This window comes from Artemia franciscana, chromosome 8 (genome assembly GCF_032884065.1).
Source record: "Artemia franciscana chromosome 8, ASM3288406v1, whole genome shotgun sequence".
Taxonomy (NCBI): Eukaryota; Metazoa; Arthropoda; class Branchiopoda; order Anostraca; family Artemiidae; genus Artemia; species Artemia franciscana.
In genome coordinates this window covers 29,386,949-29,410,919 of record NC_088870.1, presented here as the reverse complement: position 1 = coordinate 29,410,919, position 23,971 = coordinate 29,386,949, and the positions used below count along the sequence as shown (strand labels likewise).

Here is a 23,971-nt window from a genome sequence, read left to right as displayed (position 1 = left end):
TTTTGTAGCAGATTTTCCTAGAGTTTTCTACATAATAGGCCCTTATGATAGATTTTTGTCATTTAAAAGTCTACAAGTACAACTTGCTCAGAGTAACTCAATGTTAATTTAACATGTTTTAATATTTAAATGCGTTAAGTATATAAATCTTTTGTTTTGCAGTGCTATTCCGTTCGTAGCTGAAGTTCTGCAGCAAGAAATTGACTCTTATAAATCTGAAAATGAGAAAGTCAAAAGGCTTAAAGAAACAATGGTAATAATGATACTTTCCTGATTAGTTTATTAAAGTTGCACACTTTTAGCTGTATAAGTCAGGGTATGGAGAGTCTTTTGTTTTCGGCTAGATTTGTTGGTCCATGCTTGCTCTTGGGATTGGATTGTTAGTATATCATTCGGAATTGTACCGTATTAAGTTTGCTGTTGTAGCTTATAAGAAAAAAAATACGCGATTACCTTATAATTATCACTAAATATTCAATGTAACGAATAACATGAAATTTTAACGTTCTTATGTTTAAAAAAAAATCTCAAAAATATGAAAATGCTTGCTTCTAGAATAAATATGAAGCATTCGAGTTAGATTATCAATGGACCATTAATGAAGATGGAAATATACTTAATTCATTATATCTCCAATTTGTTTCCTTTTTGTCCCCAACCTCTTATTATTTTCCTTGTTCGTTTTTTCATTCCAATTTTTAGTTGTTTCTGAAAGAAATGATGCTCACTAGTATGTAGCGAAGAAAAAAAGAAGAAAAACATGCATCACTAGACTCTATAAACCGGTGATACTGATTTACATTTCGAGGCCATTTTCCCAGGAAGTGTTATGAGGGGGGGGGGCTAGCCATCCTTTGTTTCCGCAAACCCTTCCTGTTTACCTTCCCTGGATTTCGAAAGGAACTTTTTAGAGCACAGTCGACTCTAGTTGGGCTTAGAGGATTACGCCACTGAACTTCGTTCCGAGCCAAACAATCACCGACACCAGGACTCCAGCCCCTGCCCTTACGGTCACAGGATTGCAAGTCAAGCGCGCTAACCCCTTGACGAGTACTAGGACTAGTACGGCACTAAGCGATGATCTCCTCGGGATCCAGATCTTTTTAGCCTTTAGCATCAATATCTGTTTGAAGACTTTATAGTGTCCTGAAACCTTTTTTATCATTATTATTGTTATGTATTTGAGAGATAACCTGTTAAAAGAATAAATTAATAATAATTAAAGATAAGTTCAATAATCTACCTGAGAAGCAAAATTTTAATTACTGGGCTAGTTGTCTTTTGATGCAAATGTAAACGTCACAAAAAAACAAGAAAAAAAGAAATAGTCGGTGAGAAGTAAAGGGAAAGAAATGAAAAATAAAGAGATCGGCTGTCGTAGTCCTTACGTCCATTCTGAAAAAAAAAAATATAACAATCAAAAAATATTATTTCTAGAAATGCTATCCAATCTACCAATATAAAAAAAAAACTCATGAATCTGATTGTATGATATCAGATCTGATTCAAACTTTGAATCTTTAATTGTATGATAGTTATTTTTGGCCAAAGTGTCAAATGAAATAAACTTTTCTTTTGGAAAATTTTGGATAGGATTCTCTTACTATTGACACCCAATTGTTGAAATTTTAGCGTTTTTGGCCTCTATGCTTTTAGTTTAATTAAAGGGTTTATCATACCTAGAACAGTTAAGGTCTTTTTTTTATCAATTGGATTTGCTTTTTTCGTACCTGCTAATATTGTACAGCAAATAATGACATGCAATGGAGGCTTGCTATTGACTTTTTGTGTTTATTTTAGACAGAAGGTGAGGTGGATTTGACTTCTACAAACCGTCAAATCACTACAGCTGTGTCCTCTTTGCCGCAGCTTGTTGAAAAGAAAAAACGAATTGAGATGCACACCTCATTGGCTCAAGGTAAATATTTTTCACACTTTCTTTAATTCTTCTGCTTTTTTATTCTTAATTAAAGAAGTCACTAATTACTGACAAGGTTTTTTCGGGGTGAGGGTTTTTTGGGGGAGGGGGGGGGGGTATTTTCCGGGGGCGGATAAACGCTGACCACCTGAAATGACAATTTTTTTATATTTCTTATGTTAATTTTATAATTAAACTAATTTTATCCATAAATAAGCGAATCTGATGATAATATTCTGTTAATGAATTAAGACCATGGAGTGTGACAAAAAATCCAAGAAATTTTCCCTTAAAATGTAATTTGGAATGTTTACACCAAAACATCGCAAACAATAAGTAAGCATCCTTCTTTTTATGTTTCACTCATTAATTTTGTATGTTTCCATTATTTAATAAACAGTTGCAACTGTTGGAACCATGATTATATATTTTTCTATGTAACAGAATTTGCTGATTCCAAATAGCCTATTTAAAAATTTTATAGTACAAATTAACCGATAAAGTTATTTGCATAGTAAAATTGACGTTGTTTATAGGAAAAGATAAAACACTCTTTACACAGCGTTAGCCTCAGTCTTGAATTTTAACCTTAAATTTTACATATGGTCTTTACTCCATGGCCTTAAATTTAAAGTTCGAGTTAAATTTAGTGTGACAAGCATATCCATAAATAAGGGAATCGACTGTAAGAGAAAAGTCGAGGATTTTGCTAGAATCGGTATCAGCATTGGAAGTGAGAACACTTTCCTGGATCTCAAGACCATTTCATTGTCGAATTTTATTTTAAAAATCATTGACTTCCATTTATTATTCAAATATACAGATCACTTGAACTTTTGACGAGTTTCAGATTAAAGATAAGATACAATTTTTGCAATATTAAGAGTTTATTGTTTTTTTATGATTGAATTTAAAATTTACCTATACTACGTATTGCAACTGTATTTTTCTGGCCCCGTACCAAACATGGGAAGTGAAATAAGAGACTCGATCGAAATCATGAATGGAGATGGCTAGTATGAGTAGGCGGCAGTATTTCAAAACTGTGGGGAAAATGTTCTTTTTTGTATCTCAGGTGGTATAATTATCTAAGAAACTATGTAGGCGTTGGGACCAGAGGAGCACCGCATATCTGAAGCACTTCAAGATTTTAGCCTAACTTCAGTTTGTAATTGGACCCTATTTGATTGCTTTTTAGACTAAAGCTTCCACTCAAAGGCTTCAACATTGCTCGGAGATATGAAGGCTTGGTTTACAAGTTCGAGTAATCTCCTCTGACATAGACTCCACTTCAGCTCAGACGCTGTTGGCCATGGCTTAATTACCGGCAAAATCTTCACTTTTGGGCTTGGACAAGAACTAAATTGGTTTTCTCATTTAATGTCAGCTTTTCCAATCTGGCTGAAGGTTCTCAGTTTCCATAAATTTTTCAGAGGTGGGAGTCCTACCATTTTCTAATAAAAAGTGCAAGCTGCGTCATAAGTCCTTTTCCCCCAACATACAAAAGTAAAAATGATAAAACTTTTGTATATGGAATCAGCGTCAGTAGAAGTATGTTTACAGTTAAAAAAAAGGAGCTTGAAAAATTAGAATTAAATTAGATTTCGAGCGATTGTGGAGATTCCGTTTTTCATTTTTTGCCGAATGAAGTAACGATACTCAATGAGCTTTTGAACGATATTCAATCTTTGATACTCAATGAACGATACTCAATCTTTTGTTTAAAAAGAAACTTTCAGTTTCATATGTGTAATATATCCTTGAGATACGCGTAATTTTGAAAGTGATGTATGATATATATTTTACGTCTGACCCTAAACAAACCACAGAAAAATAAGTAAATAAGTTTCAGTTAAACAGGTTTTTCAAATGATAATAAAGTGGTTAAATTTAAAACGACCGAATTGCATTAGCATTTGTTAGAGAGGACTATTCCGTCTCCCATAAGCACAGATAAAATATATGGATGATACAACACCCTTAGTTAGGGTAAGAATCGGGTAAGATTTTCCAGAAATTCCATCACTACGAGTATATATAATCTTTTAGACTATTGTAAAAAAAAGTTTTTTCAGCTCAAAGTAATGAGTAACATTATAACTTAAAACGAAAATAAATTATTACGTATATGGGGGGGGGGGCCTCCTCAACACCTGGCTCTTCATGCTAAAGTTTTTCGGCACTTCTAAAAAAGTTACTTATTGTTCTAATTAAACGATCCTTGTATTTCAGGAATCGTTTCTAGAGAATTCAGACTAAATTTAAACTTTAGCATAAAGAGCAAGGTGTTGATGAGGGCGAAACCCCCTTCATATACATAATAAATTCTGTTTGTTTCAAGTTTTAATGTTGCTCCTTACTTTGAGCTGAAAAAACTTTCTGTTATGTACTATTTAATATTTAGCGTTCAATGAAGTGGAAGTTTACCTTTTATATATGGGTTAACCTATTTTATTTTGGTTTTAATAATCACTGCCTGGCACCCTGGATTCACCCGGACCCTGGTGCTCAATAAGCAGCGGGCTTGAATATATTTTATTCCCTAATTAAGCCTCAGGGAGGCACAGAAAATAGACAAACCATAAAAGTACTTTATAAAGGATTATAATGACTCAATTAGGTTTTTAGGAATGGTTGGCGAAAGGACAGGCTGACTGGCCCCCAGTCTCCAATCACAATTCTTGGCTGAAGGGCCAGGGGAACAGAGTTCAGCACCACCGGTTTGGACCTTGTGGGTCTAGTGGCGTCGTACTTTCTTACTATACTTTGATACCTGGGTCACTAAATACCTGGACCCTTTGGAATATAAAATAGGGGACTCCATATAAGGAGCTCCTGGGAAACAGTATCATTTAAATAATGTTTCATCTCTAACATTACATTTGGCTCAGAGGCCTAAGGTCTCTGAGAAGTTGGTTCTGCCTTGTCCTCGATTTGAGTAACCACATATGCTTTACAGCAAAGGATTCTCGCCCCACACTGCAAAATTGCCTTCCAGACAATTCCCCCTGGACAATCTCTCTGCAGATAATTCGCTCCCACCCCCAGGAATTACCTCCCGTAGATAGTTCTCCCCGGCAAAATTTTCCCTGTGGAATATTTCCACCAGGACATCTCTTATTCCAAAAAAGTAAGCAAGCTATTTTCTTTATACTTGATCTTACCCTGCTATGATAACTCATCCCCCAGGATCCAAAACACAAAAAAGAATTAGGAGAAACAAAAATACAAAAAAATCCTATAGGATATTCTATGCTACGGATTCTAATTGTAAATTAGAATATAGGTGGAATATTCCAGAATCCCTTCTTTTCTTCATTCTTTTTCTTTGTCTTACTCTCCCTTAGGCTGATAAATTTTATATATAGGTGAATATTTAGGGGGTGAGTGTCTGCAAGGAGATTTTTTTTAGGTGGGAGAAACTTTTCGTGAGGGGGGAATTGTCCGCAGGGGTGGGGAATTTCTATGGGGATTTCCTGACGGAATTCTCTGGGGAGGAGAATTTTTCGGGAAAATAGCCGGGTTGTTGAGGAGGGAACAGCCCCTTTCATACACGGAGTAATTTCTGTTTGTTTTGAGTTTTAATGTCGCTCCTTGCTTTCAGTTAAAATAACTTGTTTTTTTATTTAATTTCTGAACGTTTTTGAATTAATGCATGTTTGATTTTGGCTCTCCGCAAATGAATAATTAAAACGAAATTTGCGTATTATTTTTTTTTTGCTTAATGGCTTTCTCTTAGTTTAGAGCAAACGATTTTGAGAAAAAGGGTAGGTGAGGAGGCCTAGTTGCCCTCCAATTTTTCGGTTACTTAAAAGGCAACTAGAATTTTGTATTTTTAACGAACGTTTTTATTAGTAAAAAAATACGTAACTTACAAATTAATTTACGTAAAGAACTTCTATATTCGTATATTTTTTATTATGTATATGAGGGGGTTTGCCCCCTCGTTAATACCTCACTCTTTACACTAAAGCTTTAATTTTGTCCCAATTCTTTAATATTGACACTTGAATCACAAAGGCTGTGGAATAAATAGTTGAAATTACTAAAAGTACTTTAGCGTAAAGAGCAAGGTGTTTAGGAAGTGATGAACCCCCCACATACGTAATAATTTCTATTCGTTTTAATTTTTAATGCTGGTTTTTACTTTAAGTGAAAAAAACTTTTTCAGGAAATTCAAAGAAAAAGCAAACAAACCAATACAGGACCCACATACTGGACAAATCACAAATGACCCTAAAACCATTGCAAATATCCTAGCGGCAGTTCTTGTCAATAAAAGGGCGCAATTACCAAGTTACTCTACGGAAGAAAACAATACTATGAAGAAAAAATTGAGGTTGCAGTCAAAGAAAAGGGAGATTATGACAAAGACTTTGATATAGAAGAACTGTATCATGTCATAAATAAACTACCAAAGAATATCTCCTCTTGCCATGATTTTCATTTCTTCCTGTACTTGGTAATTCCTTGAGAGCCATAGGCACGCAGTAACTTTGCTGATTTTTTGGCCTTGTTCATTTTCTTTCAGCTTCACTATTAGTGGGGCTATATCCACACTTTCAGCCTCTATTAGTTCAGTATGCGAAGAGCTTGCTGACTCTGGTCGATGCCTTTTGGTTTCAGGTCTCCTTTCTATAGAGCTATCACTCGTCTCACCTTTTCAATATTTCTAGGGTTTCTTTCACTGTGCCCTTTCTTGTTCGTCCCGGCACATTTTTTAGGTCGAGACATTTTTGTTAATTCACTATCCAACCTTATTTTTGTTTGAGAATGCAGTTTATAGTCAATGTTTTTGTTTCCCTTCACTTTGATGTTGTCACTAGGAATCCAAAAATGTAACTCTATAGATTTTATCAATAAAAATAAAGATAACATTCTATTGGAGTTAATAATTAATTAATATTAAAAGATGGCAGTAAAGATTAAAAGACGCCATCTTAATTGAGGAAATGAAAATATTTGATATTTTGTAGAAAAACAAATAGGCTACGCATATGAGCGGTTCAAGTTATAGCGGGCGAGTTAAAGACATAAAACGCAAGATAAAAATATTATTTTACAAACTGTTTGAGTCAACCAAACAATAGCAAGACAAATAAGTGAAGGTTTCAAATATCGAACACAGTGTTTGAGGTAAAGAATAAGTGGAAAGTTGGGCACAAAACTTGAATCGAACATGCCTAAGTTCTTCCAGAACACACCTACCCGTACAATATATTCCTGGTCATGCGAGGATACTTGGTGATGAACAAGCAGACCTAGCCACTAAAGATCATGCTATTGACATTTGGACAACAGCAAGGTAGTTACGCCAGGTGTGTTTTTGAAACTTTATTTACTTTTAACTTAAAACCTTATATTTTTAGGAAAATATGTAAAGCTATTCTAAAATCTTAAATTTCTAGGAAAATACTTAAAGGTAAAAAAGGTAAAGACTGCGTCGCTGTACTTTGCAGTCCTTTCAGGTGATGCTGATCTCCGTTTCTTGTCCCTTCAGGCAGGAGCTACAATAAGGGACTGGGTACGAGCCATTCTGTTCTTTCACATACCCTTCCTTTTTAGCTTACCAACTCATTTGAAGCTTTGATGACTCTGGGTGAGCTTACAGAGTCGCAGCACTGAGCCTCGCACCATGCCAAGTAATTGGTGACACCAGAATTCAAGTACATATCCCAAGAGGCATAAAATTATGACATTTGCAAGCCAGTCAAAAGATTCTCTAGGACTTTCGATGAAGTTCTACAAGCAAACACATATTATGATATATTTCAAAATAATACAATCGCGGATTTGGAAAAAAATAACTAAATAATTTTGGTACATCAAGCTCAAAAACCAAAAATCATGTCTAATTCGTGTACTTCTGTAGCGCGGATTCTTCATCAAGTACTGCAAGCAGGACCTGATTCAATAGTCCAATCTCGAGTGTTTTTTCATCTTCTTAATTTTGGTATTAAAACTCATATTGTTATGTTGCTATAACATTGAAAGAAAGAAAGAATTTCATACCTTAAGCGCATATAATATAAAGTTTTTTCAAATATTTTATAATAAAAAATATTTTCAAATATTTTTGAAAAGACAACAAATTGTTTGCGGTTAGGAGACAAGCGACCATGAGAATCCATATCTAGAAGCCTGCCATGCGCCGTTTGTAGAGAAGTTTATATTAGAATGCTTAAAGAGCAAAGAAAACTGGCAAAATTAGAAGATTTTTATGCACGGAAAAGTTTATATTGAATTGCTTAAAGAGCAAAGAAAATTGGCAAAATTGGAAGATTTTTGTGCACGGAAAAGTTTATATTGAATTGCTTAAAGAGCAAAAAACTGCGATTGCAAAAGTATTTGTATATATTTTGACAAGGGATTACAAAATTCAAAAACCTTTAAAAAGAAAACCAAAAGTTCGAAGCTTAGTAGATATCGTTGTTCTTAAAGAGCAAAAAAAAAACTGACAAAATTGGAAGATTTTTATGCATGGAAAAGTTTACATTGAAGTATACCATTCTATTCCCCCCCCCCAAACCACTAGAGTGAATATATCGTTATATCGAAAAATTGAAGATTTTTATGCACGAAAAAGTTGAAAAGTTTACATTAAATTGCTTAAAGAGCAAAAAACTGGTAATTGCAAAAATATTTGTATATATTATGATAAGGGATTACAACAGATCAAAAACCTTCAAACAAACTTTGAGGTTTAGTAGAAATTGTTTTTAGAAATCGGACTTGCGATATTAATCAAATATCTCTCAATAGACGTAAGTATGAAAAGACATTAAATTGCGGTAAAGAGCACATTTGTATATATTTTAACTAGCTGTTGGGGTGGCGCTTCGCGCCACCCCAACACCTAGTTGGTTAGAAAAGAAATTTGTTTTTCTTTTCTAGTTGAAAAGAAAAGTTTTTTCTTTTCTTAGTTTTTTTTTAGTTTTTTCTTTCTTATTTTTTTCTTTTGTTTTTTTAGTTTTTCTTTTTGTTTTTTTTCTTTTTTAGTTTTTTCTGTTTTTAATTTTTCTTTTTTTTTTCTTTTTCAGTTTTCTTTTTTTTTAGTTTTGTACCTTTTTTCTTTTTAGTTTTTTACCTTTTTTATTTTTTTTTTAGTTTTCATTGTCTTCTTTATTTTTCAGACGTCATACGCAAACCCTCAAACACCAAAAAAAACAAACATGCCTTAATTTTTTTCTTTTTTTGGTTTTTTCTATTTTTTAGTTTTGTAGCTTTTTTAGTTTTTTTTTTTAGCTTTTTTCTTTTTAGTTTTTTACATTTTTTATTTTTTTGGTTTTTTCTTTTTAGGTTTTTCTTTTTTTATTTTTTTTTCTCTTTTAGTTTTTCTTTTTTTTAGTTTTTGTCTTTTTTAGTTTTTTCTTTTTTAGTTTTTTTTTACTTTTTTTAGTTTTTTCTTCTTTTTTTTTTTTTTCTTTTTTAGTTTTTTCTTTTTTTATTTTTTTATTTTTTTTTTGTTTTTTCTTTTTAGTTTTTTACCTTTTTTTTCTTTTTTAGTTTCCATTTTCTTCTTTATATTTCAGACGTCATATGCAAACCCTCAAACATACAACAAAACAAACATGCTTTAATTTTTTCTTTTTTAGTTTTTTTTAGCTTTTTTTCTAAACATTCTTACTTTAATTTTTTCTTTAACATCTCTGGGATGGGACAAATCTGGGATTTGTGAGTGTTTGAAAACTAAAAGTTGGGAACTTGGTCTATTCTTTAGAAGTTCTCCGTCCAAACACCATTACCCTTTAGGCAACATTACGTCATAGCTAACAGATTAGATGTTGACTGATAACTTGTGACGTACTCTTGTTCCGTGTGACGAAGAGGACTGAGGTTGATTTCCAATCTGAAAAAAAGATGAAAATTAACTTTAGTTACAAAGAATAGTAAATATGGATAGATGCAAAATTGTCTAGCTTAAGTTAATGATTTACTTTCTAAAATGTTATTATTGACAGTTTTTGGGCGAAAAGTAAAATCATTCAGACTCCATGATTTTACTTTTAGCCTAAAAACTCAATTATTGAGTGAAACATAGATAACAATTACTAAGGAAATATGAGACAACATACAAATAAAAACCAAATAAGAAGAAATTCGGATTTCGTTCTTCCAGGATTGAAGCCAATGCCTGAAGCCAAAAACACGATTTTTGCCGAAGAGGTGAAAAGACTTAGTGCCGCTTTCAAGGCATTTGCAGCAGAAATGACTGATGGTATTGAAAATAGAAAAGAAAGAGCCATTCTCTGTGCTAAAACCCTGCAGGAGTTTCTTGACCCTTCCGTCGCTATCTTAAGAGATGAACAAAAAGCCATAAAGCGCCGCCTGAAATTAAAAAAGGCAATGAAAGAAGATTATGTTGGGTTTATTAAACTGTACACTGACGGTTCAGTCCAGGAGGATAGAAAAGCAGGATGTTCCATAGCAATAGCTGAACTAGAAGAGATTAGAGTTTTCAAAATTAAAACTGAGAAGAATGTACAAGCTGAACTTGAAGGGATATTAAAAGCTGCGGAGATGGTCATCTCCGACTTTAAATCCACAGACAAGATCGTGATTTGCACAGGTTCTTTGGCCAGTTTAGATTCTCTGGTAAGCACAAAGGCTTATAAGAAAGAGCCGATGGTAAGACGCCTCCAAGATACCATCATAAGAGCATCAAAGAAAGTTAAGGAGTTAAAGTTTATATGGGTACCAGCCCACATGGCCATAAATGATAATGAACAAGCACATTATGGTGCTAGATATGCGGCGACTAACCTGACTGAGAAATTTGAAACGATTAAGTATACCAAAAAGACCTCTGAAAAAGACCTCTCGCTGTTCTTCAAACAGCGAAGCGAAAAGAAGCCAAAATATAGTTCTTCCAGATTTAGACATACTAGATAAAAACACGACAGAAAAATAGGAACAGAAAGATTCAAAAAAGAAAGTTCAAAAACAAAACTGGAAAATTTTATTTACAGAATTTCAGGAGCTGATGACAAGTATGAAAAAATGTAAAGAGGATTTAACACAGATTCAAACTACGACAAAATCTGACATGCATTCCCTAACTGAAAAAAATTTGTTGCTTGAAAAATTTTCCATTACTTTGAATCAGATTGAATCGTCACTGGATGTTGCGACTGACGGAAAGCTTCGAAAATCAAATTAAAAATGAATCTGTTTTAATGTTTAAAAAAAAGATTATTCTTTGGATTATTTTTCGAAGCTTTCATACCTAATGAAACAGTGAGTAAAGAGCGACACTACAAAGGAGCTTTTTGCCCCACAATCCCCTGTGCTCTCCAGAAAAATAAAATTACCTGCTGTGCATGACTCGTTTTTTAAATAATGCCAGAAAATCTGGAAGAAAAATCCCTCTCCCCATAGAAATATTCTTAGGACAATTCAATCCTGGTGAAAATTTGCCCCGGACAATTACCCTTAACATGTCAACGCGTAAAATTGAATCGGTAAAGAGAAAGCAAGAGATGAAAAGATATTTCGTATAAGAATTCTGGCGAATTCTCCCAGTTTAAAATTACCCTGAAAAACTTTACCTCCTGCAATCTACCATCTCCTTGGTTAATTCTCCCCGTGTAAAATCCCCCGAGCAGAAAATTTGTCCTTTCCTCCCCACCTGAACGTGCATGCATGCTTCTCAAAAACAATACTATATGTAAACAATAGGCAAATCTTATTATTTAAAGACGTTTCCCCAGGGGCTGGGGCGAGGCATGTTATCTCCAAAGACGTAGTTATTGGACCTTTCAACTATGCTGAACAAAATAGCTATCTCAAAATTTTGATGGAACGATTTTTGGGAAAAAATAGCTTGGGAAGTGGCCTAATTGTTCTCCAATAGTTTTAGTCACTTGGAAAAGGCACTAGAATTTTTAAATTCCGTTATAATGAGCCCTCTCCCGATGCTCTAGGCCCACTGTTTAAGTATGATTAACCCTAGAAAATAACAAATAAACACGTATCTGTGGTTTTTCATTTGGCAAAAAAAGCAAAATTCCACATTTTTGTAGATTGGAGCTTGAAACCTTTACAGCAGGGTTCTCTGATACGCTGAATCTGATGGTGTGATTTTCATTCTGTTTCTATGACTTTTAGGGGGTGTTTACTCCTTTTTTTGAAAATGCGACAAATTTTCTCAGGCTCGTAACATTTAATGGGTAAGCCAAAACTTAATTAAACCTGTGCATTCGAAATCAGAATAAAAATTCAATTCTTTTGATATTATTGTTGGTATCAAAATTCCGTTTTTTATAATTTCGATTACTATTGAGCCGGTTCGCTCTTAGCCTACTTACAGTTTGTTGTGACGAACTGTTTGATGCTGTTTCTTCACAACAAGCTGAAAATGGTCAATTCGCTGTATTTTGCACATAGACAAGTACCTTCATAAGTATATAATTTATTTATTCTCTTGGAAAAATTGACAAATTACATTGTTTGTGGTTTTTAAGTACTTCACGTCAAGGCCGCATCCAGGGGGGTGGGTGGGTAGGTGACATCAAAATTGATATCAATGGTAACGAAGGACTTTCGTCAATAGTAATCATTACTCTAAAAAATTAAAGTTTGAAATAATATAGAAAATCTTAAAATCTGCTTTCTATTCTTATTCCAGTAAGTGATATTTAAATAAATAAAAAAATTTCAAATGCGCTAAGTTCAGCAAGTTCTCAGTTGTTATTCAAAAGTGATCGGAATAAATAAAAAGCGTGAATCATCGTAGAAAATGGTATTTTCCTATGAGGAGAGCAGTCTTTAACAAATATTATATTTAAACAAAGATATTTTTTTTTATTGGGGGTTGGGATTGGATTGAACTAGTAGACGGGGGGGCTGGGATTGAATCGAACTAGTAGACGTTTGAGTGTGAAAGAGGTTGCACTCTAATGGAAAATTTAGTTTTATACCCTTATCAAGTAAAAGGAAAAAAGAATTTTCTACTTTTTTCCCCTGGAGGGGTTGCATCGAACCAATAGTTGCAGAATATTAGGAGAGGGCTTATTCGATCAGAATTTGATGCTCTTATGCCTTTTTTAAAGTAGAAACAGATGTCGTTCCTGAACAAAGTCCCATTCTGACAATTTTGGTCTCAAATATTAACTCTGGTGAAAAAAGATAAGCACATGGTGACGACTTGTGTCCTCCTCCTACGTGCCTCCGTGAACTCCTACGCAATTTATATAGAATGAACGGGTATTATAGACAATTACTTAAAAGGTTTAATCTAAAATTTAAGAATAATAATAAGTTTACTGCAAGCAAAACATGGACATAACCAAATTATTAAATAATACACAAAAAATATTAATAAATATTAATCTTCTCTACCTCCCCCACCCTATACCTAATGTTATACTTAAACACAGCATATATTCGTTACTAGAACAGCAAAGAAAAAAAAAGCGGCAATACCTGAAATTTAATTCTGAGTGTGTGTGCTTCCTAACAAAATCGGAACTAAAAGAGATGTTTTCTAGGAATATTTGTACGGGGGTTAATTTAAGGTAGGTCTGCTACATCTTTTTGTGACTAGATATGAAAACTACTTTTTATCAACACAACTTCTAATGGCGATTGGAATGAAATTACAAACTTCTGGTCCAGTATAACGCTACTTAAACACTGCATTTCTCATTTGAATTAAGTTGGTCTTAACTCAACAGAGAAATCAGGTTTGTGTTTTATTATGTATTTATGATATTAATTAAAAAGACTTTTTCCACAAAATAAGTTTTTCAAAGAAACTGAATCACATCACAGCTATTATTTTCTACTAAGCGTGCTCATAGCCTACTTGTAAATATATTGGCAACAAATTTCTCCTTCTTCGTTTTTTCCACTAGGAATGAGATTCTAGTCGAATTTATTACGCTGATTTGAAATCTGCACACGGTGTTATACTGTCATCCAAAGCGCTTGTATTTTCTTTTTGAAAAATTTGGATGCACCATAGTTTCATACACGTAAATACATTGTTTAGGATGTTTTCTTAAGTAAACTTGCTATGCTTAGTTCAAAAATATAACAAGACTTTTGCTATGGTCAGCAGTTCTTGGGTAATGTATTTTTAAGATTTTGCTAGTCTAAAAAAAAAAAAGTTAAAAGTAGAATAGCCAAGGCCCAGAGTGTTTTTTAGAGTTGAAAAAAGTTTGGAAGAACAGGAAGACAAGTCTGTGGACAAAGATTAGAATATTGGAAGCTGCAGCGATCACAATGGTTCTGATTCTGAAGCGTGGGCGCTCTGAAAAACAAAAGAGGATTTTCTTGGTGTTTTTCATTGAAATTGGCTACGGATTGTTTTGGGTACTCGGACTGACTGACCGTATCTAAAACAGAAAGCTCTACGAAGAATGTGGTTCAATCCTGCTTTCTAGGGCTATAATGAAAGAAATATTGAAATGGCTAGGATATATTCTGTGGATGAAGGATGACAGATGGCCAAAGATAGTTCTTGTCGGCCAACCGTCTAGGGTTAAACGAAAAGAAGGTTGTCCCACAATGGCGTTGGATATCGCAAGGGAAGAATTAAGGGAAATAGGAACTTCAGGGGAGGGTGTAAAGAGGGAGGCTTTAAATAGATTGAGATTCAGTAGTAATAGTGGCTAGTCTGAATCTCCGGCAATCCAACCAAGCAAAACGGCAAAGGTCCTTTAAAAAATCTGCGGGTAATAAAAAAAATAAAAAATTAGAAAAAATTAGAATTATAATGAAAAAACTAAGAACAGATTTGTTAGCGAAAAAGTTGGATAATAACCGCCCAATCGTCGATAACCAACAAAAAGTTTATTTCATCGTTATATCCTGCAATTAAGTGTGCGCAATTAAGTGTGTCTCTGTATTTCCATTTCATCAAACTTTGCATTTGACTTTCCCTTTTGCTTAAAGTGATAATAGTAATTTTTCATTTTTTTTCAGCCATATTGGATCAAGTGAAAGCGAGACATTTAGATGTTTATTTTGAATCAGAAGAGAAAATAATGACCAAATTGAATTTGGAAAGACCTCTTCATGAAATTCTTTCTGATCAGTCGATGGGAAACCCTGACGATAAGCTTCGATTGTTTCTAATTTACTTCATTTGTGCACCTTTCATTCCTGAGGTATTATATGGTTCCTAAAATAGATATTATGAGGTATATGTAGTGAATAGACCAATTTTCCAAAATACGGTCGCTATTAATAAGCATTTTTCTTATATCAGGCAGAGCGCATCTATGAAAGTTTGTTTACTTGGAAAAGTATGGACACGACGAGGCTTGGTTTCCGTATTTTCTTTCCTAATAAAGATAATTTTCTTTTTTAGTAAATAAGAAACATTTTGATTCTTTAATATTCTAAATACCTTAACTTTAAGCAGTTGTTTTAATTCCCCTCTTGACGTCCGTCTTTCATTTTGGGTAATTAAGGTTTGGTTGAATTTTCTTTTCCAGCTTAAAAAAATTGTTCACCATTTGAAATTAAATATGGAAGTGGAACTCTAATAGCTCTACTAAATGTTACTCACAGCATAATAAAATAGAAATTTTCAATGCTTTTTTCCAATAATATTACAATATTCTATGAGACTGGCGTAAATAAAATCAAAAGCGTGATTATTGACTTTATTCTGAATGAAACCATCTGTTTGTGTTGAAACTTAATATTCTTTTATGACCAGATACCTCCCTCCCTGCAAAAGTAAAAATAGAAAATTAAAAAATTATCCCTTAATGTTTACTTTCTCCCTTTTTCTATATGAATAGGATGAAAATGTAGGTTGGTGAAGAGGGTATATGGTATAATTCAGTTTCAGCAGTTAAAATCATATCTTTGAGAAAACAATATCAAGACTTTTTTTGCTGTCTTCTTAAATGAAAACTTAAGATTAATTGAACTTGAACCTTATTAAGAAAAATAGAGACTTATAAATAAAGAATTATTAAGAAAATGTAAAACCTACGTAAAGCAACCATATTTATCTTGAAAAATAGGAAAAAATCAGGAATTAAATTTTAATTCCATTTTAATGAAAATAGCATCTACATAGTTGTGCTGTTTTCAATAGTTTCAATTAAAAAAAAAAAAAAAAAAAAAAAAAAAAAAAAAAAAAAAAAAAAAAAAAAAAAAAAAAAAAAAAAAAAAAAAAAAAAAACATAGTACTAGCCTACCCAGAAAATAGGCTTTACCGAATAAAGTAATAGGTTAAAGAAAATAGGTTACCGAATAGGCTCCACAACAATATTTTCAAGATTGCACATTTAAGAATTTGTTTTTCTCAATCAAGCAATTAAAGTCTTTTTTAAACAACTGATGACAAAACAGAACGCTCAAATACCTACTTTTCTACTTAAGGATAGATAGACTGTCAGTGCTGTTTTCAATAGGGCGCCAAATTTTAGAAAAGAAAAAAGTGGGTGAAAATCGGCAATAAATGAGCTAAAAATAAATGGATTAACTTCAAAATCTGGAAATTAATGGAACAGAGAGTTTTAAAAGCATTAAAACGATTAAAAAACGTCGAAATCCTTGGTTAATATGAAATTTTCTCATTGCTCAGCATCCATCGCCAAGGAGAGCCTTTACCTGGAGCATGTACATTTTCATTTGAATTGAATTAAATTTTGAATTCGCTGTCTTCCCCCGTCTCATGAAATGGGCTTCGAGGTCAAAAGTGCAGAGTAAAAAAAAAACTTCCATTGATATAAAATTTACTCAGCTTCAATAACATGAGCAGTTTGACTGTCAGTCATTTTATTCAGTCAATTTCTGTTTTCAGAATGTAAAACAAAGAGGCTACATTATTGTCTCAGTCTTATTTATTCTTGTTTCAGGAAGAGTATAATAAGTGTCAACAAGCATTGGTCGATTCTGGATGCAATTTGACTGCATTGTACTATATCAAGCAGTGGAAGTAAGTTTTTTTTTTTTCTGGTGATTGTATAGGAAAATGTAATTTGCGAAATTCCAATGGTGTAGCAAAATAATAGGAAGATTACTCAATCTTCGCTTATATTAAATGGCTTAAAGTTTTAGCTAAAGGTTGCAATTGATATTTTGTTCGGTTTAGCTAGCAAAAAGGGTAAGCCCTCACAAATAATTAATAATAATTATAATAATTTATTTGTTACCCGCTTGTTTTGACAAATTAAGCGGAGTAAAAACATTAAGGAAAGAAAAACGAAATAACACAAACAATACAATTAATACATTCTAATCAAAGGGTGGTAAGGGCCCAAGCGTTGACAGGCCTCAGCACCTAATCTAGCATAGAGTTTTTTATAAACGAAAATAATATCAGTGGCACAAAACTTTCTGATAATCTTCTGATTTCTATAAGAACGCGGCAGATACAATAAATATTTACAATAACAAAAATACATAACTCTTATGCCCTGCAAATCTTGATTATTAAACAATGGGCGCAAACCGGAAAGAAACAATATAGAATGATCGCAATATGTAGAATAAAGTCTGGATAAAGCCTTTCGTGAAAATCTGCCTCGGTTCGGGACAATTTTCGCGTACCCTTTTTTAAGTTTACTTTTAATATCATTTAGCCCACAGGATCGAAAAGCCGATAAAGATGAACAAATACTAATACCAAGCCACCGAATCGAAGAAACGAGCTTAACTGAAAAATAACCACAATCAAGATCACTGCTTTGATGCTTAGCATTAAAAACTAAATATTCACATTTTTCAGTATTAAGTTTGAGGCCGATTTCCTCAAAAGACTTAGAAACAAGCTGGGTCGACTTAATTAGGCTACATTTAGTGCGGCTGATCAAAAGTAAATCATCTGCATATGCAATGTACGAAAGATTAGTTAGGCCTAAAAAACATGATGGATTAATACGTGGCAAAACAGAATAAAGACAAGCATTAAAAAGATAAGGGGATAAGACTCCTCCTTGCCTAAGACCAGAACGGATGGGGATATTACCAACGTAGGTGTCACCTGACTTGAGTCGAACATATGAATTAGCATACCAAAAACGAAGAGTTGATATAATAGACACATTTGCACCAAGTTGGATTAAAGAATACCAAAGTTGGCTATGACAAATTGAATCAAAAGCTTTTGAAATGTGACCTCGCACACGTTTTTTTTTTTACGTTATTTCAAATTTGCAGTATTTTTTTTTAGCATATGATCCAAATTTATTGCTTAAACGTTCTCTTTCTAGCTTGGTAAGTTAAGCATATTTTGCAGAATAAAGGATTACATAAAATGAAATTTTTAAGTAATGGTGAAAGTCATCATTCTCATTATATTTGATGCTAATTGGCCTCTTTGAAAGGGGTTTACAAAGCGTCTTTTGTCAATAATACTGGTAAACAAATTACCTCTACTTTGTGGGATTTTAAGCTGGACACATTTTAGCCAAAAATGACATTTTTGGATGCTAAAGGGATAAATTTATGGACCATTTTTTGGGGGGTGGGGTCTAGAATTAAAAAAATAATAATAACTGAAACTCAGAATTATGTACACACTTTTTGCTTCGAAGTGATATCTTGTATCTATTCAATCATTTATCGGGGAAAATTTGGACGATTAGTACCAAAGAAATGAAGTAAGTGATATTTTCGGTTAAATATCAACTCTTTTTTTGGGGGGGGGGAATAATAAAGTAGGATGGCAAAATATTTGGTCTAAAGATGATGCGAAGTCAAATCCTGGTGTAATTGTACAGATTCTATATAAAATAAACATAAATTTAGCGAAAAAAAAGAAGTTTATCTATCATCCGTCCATGCATCATTCCTAGGGCAGAACTAGATCATAACACTTTCTTTCTGTTTATTAAAATTAGCATTGAGAAAGAGCACTAAGCACTTGAGAACTGTTAACAAATAACATTTTATCACTTAAAATTCCTTAAACGAATGGTTGGAATTAAAAGTGCAGATAGACTTTGTTTGTAGAATCTCCAAATTCCTCTTAAAATGAGTTTACAACTAATGTTTCAAGAGGTTTACCTTCAGTACAAGTATTTAAACAAATAATTTGTTTAGTTTAAGAGTGTTTGGTCATTTAGCAAAAGTATTTGCTACGTCATTAAGATGTATTTGTCAAGGAGTCATAAAAAATATATAAAAAAAATTGGCAGATTTGTCCAGTCGATTCTGGATGCTTAGCTGAATGAAAAATATCATTCAATACTTGTTGAAATGCTGCTGCCGCCCATCTAGATCTGAAGCTATAAACTAACTAGATTTAGTATTAAGTCAAGCATTAGGCTTAGGAGATGGTTTAATGGATTTCTGCTTTCTCCTTTACTCGATAAGATAGAAGAGGCTAAAGCTACACGAAATCTGTCTTTTTTTGTATAATGTAAAGCTAGCCCTCCCGCATTTATGTAGCCAAACCTTTGGTAAAAACAAAAGAAAAAAATAAATGAAATGAAAAATTTAAGTATAACACTTCATGAATAGAGAAAGGAAATGGATTGGTTTAAGGCTGAAGGTTTTTTTTTACATCAATGGAAAAAAGAAAACAAGTATAAAGAATATTTTAACCTTAATATGAACAATCGGCTTTAGAGCACAAAAGATAAATAAATAGAAAATATAGACAGAAAACACAATAAAATCAAACATGTGTACAATTTTCAGCCCGATACTACCTACAAAAAAAAAAAAAAAAAAAAAAAAACAACAACACAAAGGTGCTATATCTTAGAAAGTTCAATTGAATGTGCCCTTTGCTGGCTTTTCAAGAACATTGGTTTGTTACGATATTCGATATACTTCCGTGAAGAGAAAGAGGGAAATAATTTAGCGTCCTTTTCTTTAAATGATGCTAATCTTTTAGTGCTACTTTTGCATGAGTTTTATTTTACTTTTTTTAATGAGTTCCCTATAGAAAGATTTCCTTGGGCAAAACTAAAACACAAACTATATCACTCAATGGGTCACTGGATCACTGATTGGATTGCTATACTACCGAATAGAATATCAATAGATCGCTATGAGGCTAAACCCACAGAGACCAAAAAGGAGGTTAACCACCCCGCTTCCTGTGCCCCGTTTTTACTACCCGACCGCTTATAATCCATCAAGACACCCCGTCAGAATTTTGAGATAAACAGTTTGTTCAAAATAGTCCAAGGTTCAGTGAAAATGCCTCCGGGGATGACATAACTCTGGGCCCATGAGGTAAGGGTCATAATTAATGCAGATTGACAATTGTGTATGCAAAGTTTATATGAGGAAAAAGGGGGCATTTTTAATCTTGGATTTGCGATTGGCTGAGATCTTAAGTGATCACCCTCTCGGCCAAGAGGATTACCAATTTTGTTCTGGAGCGGCAGAAGGTAGGGGAATCCGGGAAAAGGGTCAAAAATATTTTTTTCCTTGGTCAGTCTGAAAATCCAACCCGGATGTCATTGGGCCAAGAGGTACTTAACGAGTCTTTATGTACAAAAATATGTCCCGGAGTTCTGTCACCTTGACCCTCCCCGAAAATGGGGCCTGAAAAAGGGCCAACAGTTTTCTTTCTTATTGGGGTCGAAACTTGAAATCTTTGGGCTAAGGGGACATAAATGCAGAACAAACACAAATTGTTGGCTCCCTAGAAAAGGGCCAAATTCAGCTGGAAACTTGAATTTTAATTCCCTGGGCTAAGAGAATCCTAACGTACAAAAGGAATTTTGATTTCGAGAGATTGGGACCCAATAATGTCCCTTTCGTTCGACAAGCTTGAAACTTGTATTCTTAATTTCTTTGGCAGGGCAGTGCGAATTCTAATGCACAAATTCAATTGGAAAAAATTAACTTCCCCGAAAATTACCCGGCAAAAGGGCTAATTTTTTTTATTTGTATAGGTCTGGGCCCCCAAATATAGGACTAACAAATGTCCTAAGAATCTTTTTTTGGATTTTCTTGAAGTTTTCAAGAACTATTGGTTTGCTTTAGAGGGCCAAGTATTTCGTTGGGGGCATTTCTAGCATTTCTTGGGTATCCTGAAATGTACCAGACACCGTATAGTCCTTGATCAGTTTCGAACTTTCTGTGCCAAGGGGAACTCAATATTTTTTGTTTTCTATATAGATATGCCACATAGATAGGGTTGAGATAGAGCCAAAAATTGTCTGTGATTATCGGCTTAAAACTTGTATCCTGAATTGCATGTGTTAAGAGGACCTGAATGCACTATTTACCGTCCCTTGGCTTGAACAGCAAGGGACTATATTGGCTTGAAAATCAAGAAAAGTGATTAAACCCACGATAATCTTGATATACGGGACCTTTTTTCGTTTTTCGGTTTTTGTTTCTGCTCAGCCAGCTGGGCACTGGAAAAGTTTCAAAATAAAATAATTTTTTTACTAAAAACTGCATTTTTTTATTGCTCTTTAGTATTAAACCAACCTTTTTTGCGCTCGACTCTTTTTCTGCCGCTCGCTGCGGTAGCGGCAATCTAGTAAAAGACGAGCACGTAAATGGGGACAATATAAATTTCATCAGATATACCTGAAACCTAGCTAAAAACAAACCACGGCACATAGTAACTAAAAGTTAAGGTATTATAAGCATATTTTCAGAAGTCACTTGTCTGGGGTATATTACTATACTGATGTTTTTCTCTTACTATTTCCAGCTAAGAAAAGCCATAGGATTTTTCCTGTCTGTAATCCGGGTTGCATCCGGTAGCAGTTGCTAACAACCTAGTAAGAGACGACAACGTCCAATACTAAGAAATATAATACTCCATAACTCCTGAAAATAGAGTCAGATCCAAACAAGAAGTGTAATAGTAGAACTGTTTTGTCCGAAATCGGAAATCTATATAGGAAACTTACTGTTCCTTGGCTTGACCAACAAGGGAAATACATAGGCTTGAAAATCAAGAGAAGTGACTGCAACTAGGATATTCTGTATATACGGCATTTTATTTTTCTCAGATAGCTGAGCACTGGAACATCCTAGAGAGCTTTTTAATGGCTCATTATAAAGGAAATCGATGTGGTTAGAAAAATATTTTGTAATTAAAACAAATTTTGATAAATTTGTTTACGAAACACTGCATTTTTGTATAGCACTAAAGTATATTATGTTATTGTTACATCAGGAACTTTCGTATTTAACAAAAAATATTTAAAATAAAGTGGCTGCAACCACGATATTCTGCCTCGAGTTATATTAAAAGACGACCATTAGAAGAACGCGCCATTGCATATATTGGACATAGTAAGCTGACTGATTCTTTTACGTTCCTCTCTTACTTCTCCAAAGAAGTAAAACCCGTAGGTTTCTTCCTATTTGTAATCAGGGTTTACATAATCCGGGTTGCAGCGGTAGCTAGGATGTTCTAGTAAAAACCATAACGCCTAAAAATATTTTGGAGTGAAGAACTATAATAAAGAACGAACTCTTGTCTATACTCTTTTGCAACGGCAACTTAACTATAGTTAAGATTATCAGTATATTATGACGAAGCAAAAGGAATGAGAAAAAGCTGCAAAACTGTGTAAACTGCAAAAAATATCTAAGATGTAATATTTTCAATTTATAGAAAGAAAGTAGCTGTTGGTTTGGCGCTTCGCGCAACACCTAGTTGGTGGTGGCGCTTCTTGCCCTCCAAGCCCCCCCCCCGCGCTTGTAAGTTGTTACGCGCTGTATTAGTTACGCGCCATTGTAGTTGTGTCCCTGTGTCCCACCTGTGAATATATATATATATATATATATATATATATATATATATATATATATATATATATATATATATATATATATATATATATATATATATATATATATATATATATATATATATATATATATATATATATATATATATATACTAGCTGTTGGGGTGGCGCTTCGCGCCACCTCAACACCTAGTTGGTGGGGGAGCTTCGCGCCAACCCCCAAGCCCCCCCCCCCCCACGCGCGTAAGTCGTTACGTGCCATATTAGTTACGCGCCATTGTAGTTGTGTCCCTATATTCAACCTGTGAATATAGATATATATATATATATATATATATATATATATATATATATATATATATATATATATATATATATATATATATACATATATATATATATATATATATATATATATATATATATATATATATATATATATATATATATATATATATATATATATATACATATATATGTTTTTAGCTACGTAAAACTTGCGAATACACAACATTCTTCGCTGTCCCATTGTCTGTGCAAACTACGTAAAAATTGCGAATATACAACATTCTTGGCTTTCCCACTACTGGGAGCTCTCCGTTTCCAATTGCCAGCAATTGATCTGAAAATGTTTGACCAGAGTCATCCTTTTGCAATCGGACACGCATATTTGTAGTTAATTTTTAATATTTTTACGTTTGCCCATAAATTAGAATTTTTCAGGCAAGCATTCATTTCGTCTGCAGGAGTTAAACTACGTAAAAATTGCGAATATACAACATTCTTGACTTTCCCATTGTCTGTGCATATACAAAGCCGTATGTACTAATAATGACGTCATATGCAAACGCTCTTTTTACAAACAAACAAACATGCATACACACAACTCGTTTTTATATAGATAGATAGATAGATAGATACAATACAAATTAACTGCGTAAAACTTGCGAATATATAACATTCTTCGCTGTCCAATTGTCGCTGCATATAAATAGATTGTCAGGTTTACCGACCCTCGAACATGCAACGTACAATTGTCCATGGGAAAAACAATCAGTATTAAGATCTATACCACATTTTTCTAATGATTGACCTTGAGCATATAATGACGTCATATGCAAACGCTCTTTTTACAAACAAACAAACATGCATACACACAACTCGTTTTTATATAGATAGATACAATACAAATTAACTGCGTAAAACTTGCGAATATATAACATTCTTTGCTGTCCAATTGTCGCTGCATATAAATAGATTGTCAGGTTTACCGACCCTCGAACATGCAACGTACAATTGTCCATGGGAAAAACAATCAGTATTAAGATCTATACCACATTTTTCTAATGATTGACCTTGAGCTTTGTTAATGGTGATTGCAAATGCTAATCGAATTGGGAATTGCAAT

General features: G+C 33.5%; 1 protein-coding gene across 1 annotated transcript in view; it reads left to right on the top strand.

Moving 5' to 3' along the window:
• The window catches only part of LOC136030255 (protein sly1 homolog), a 105,350-nt gene that overhangs the window by 49,532 nt on the left and 31,847 nt on the right, over positions 1-23,971 (top strand). The window contains exons 8-11 of the mRNA XM_065709096.1: positions 163-253; positions 1,801-1,918; positions 14,846-15,030; positions 16,741-16,820. Coding sequence (XP_065565168.1) covers positions 163-253; positions 1,801-1,918; positions 14,846-15,030; positions 16,741-16,820 — 474 coding nt within the window. The remainder of the gene's footprint in view (positions 1-162; positions 254-1,800; positions 1,919-14,845; positions 15,031-16,740; positions 16,821-23,971) is intronic.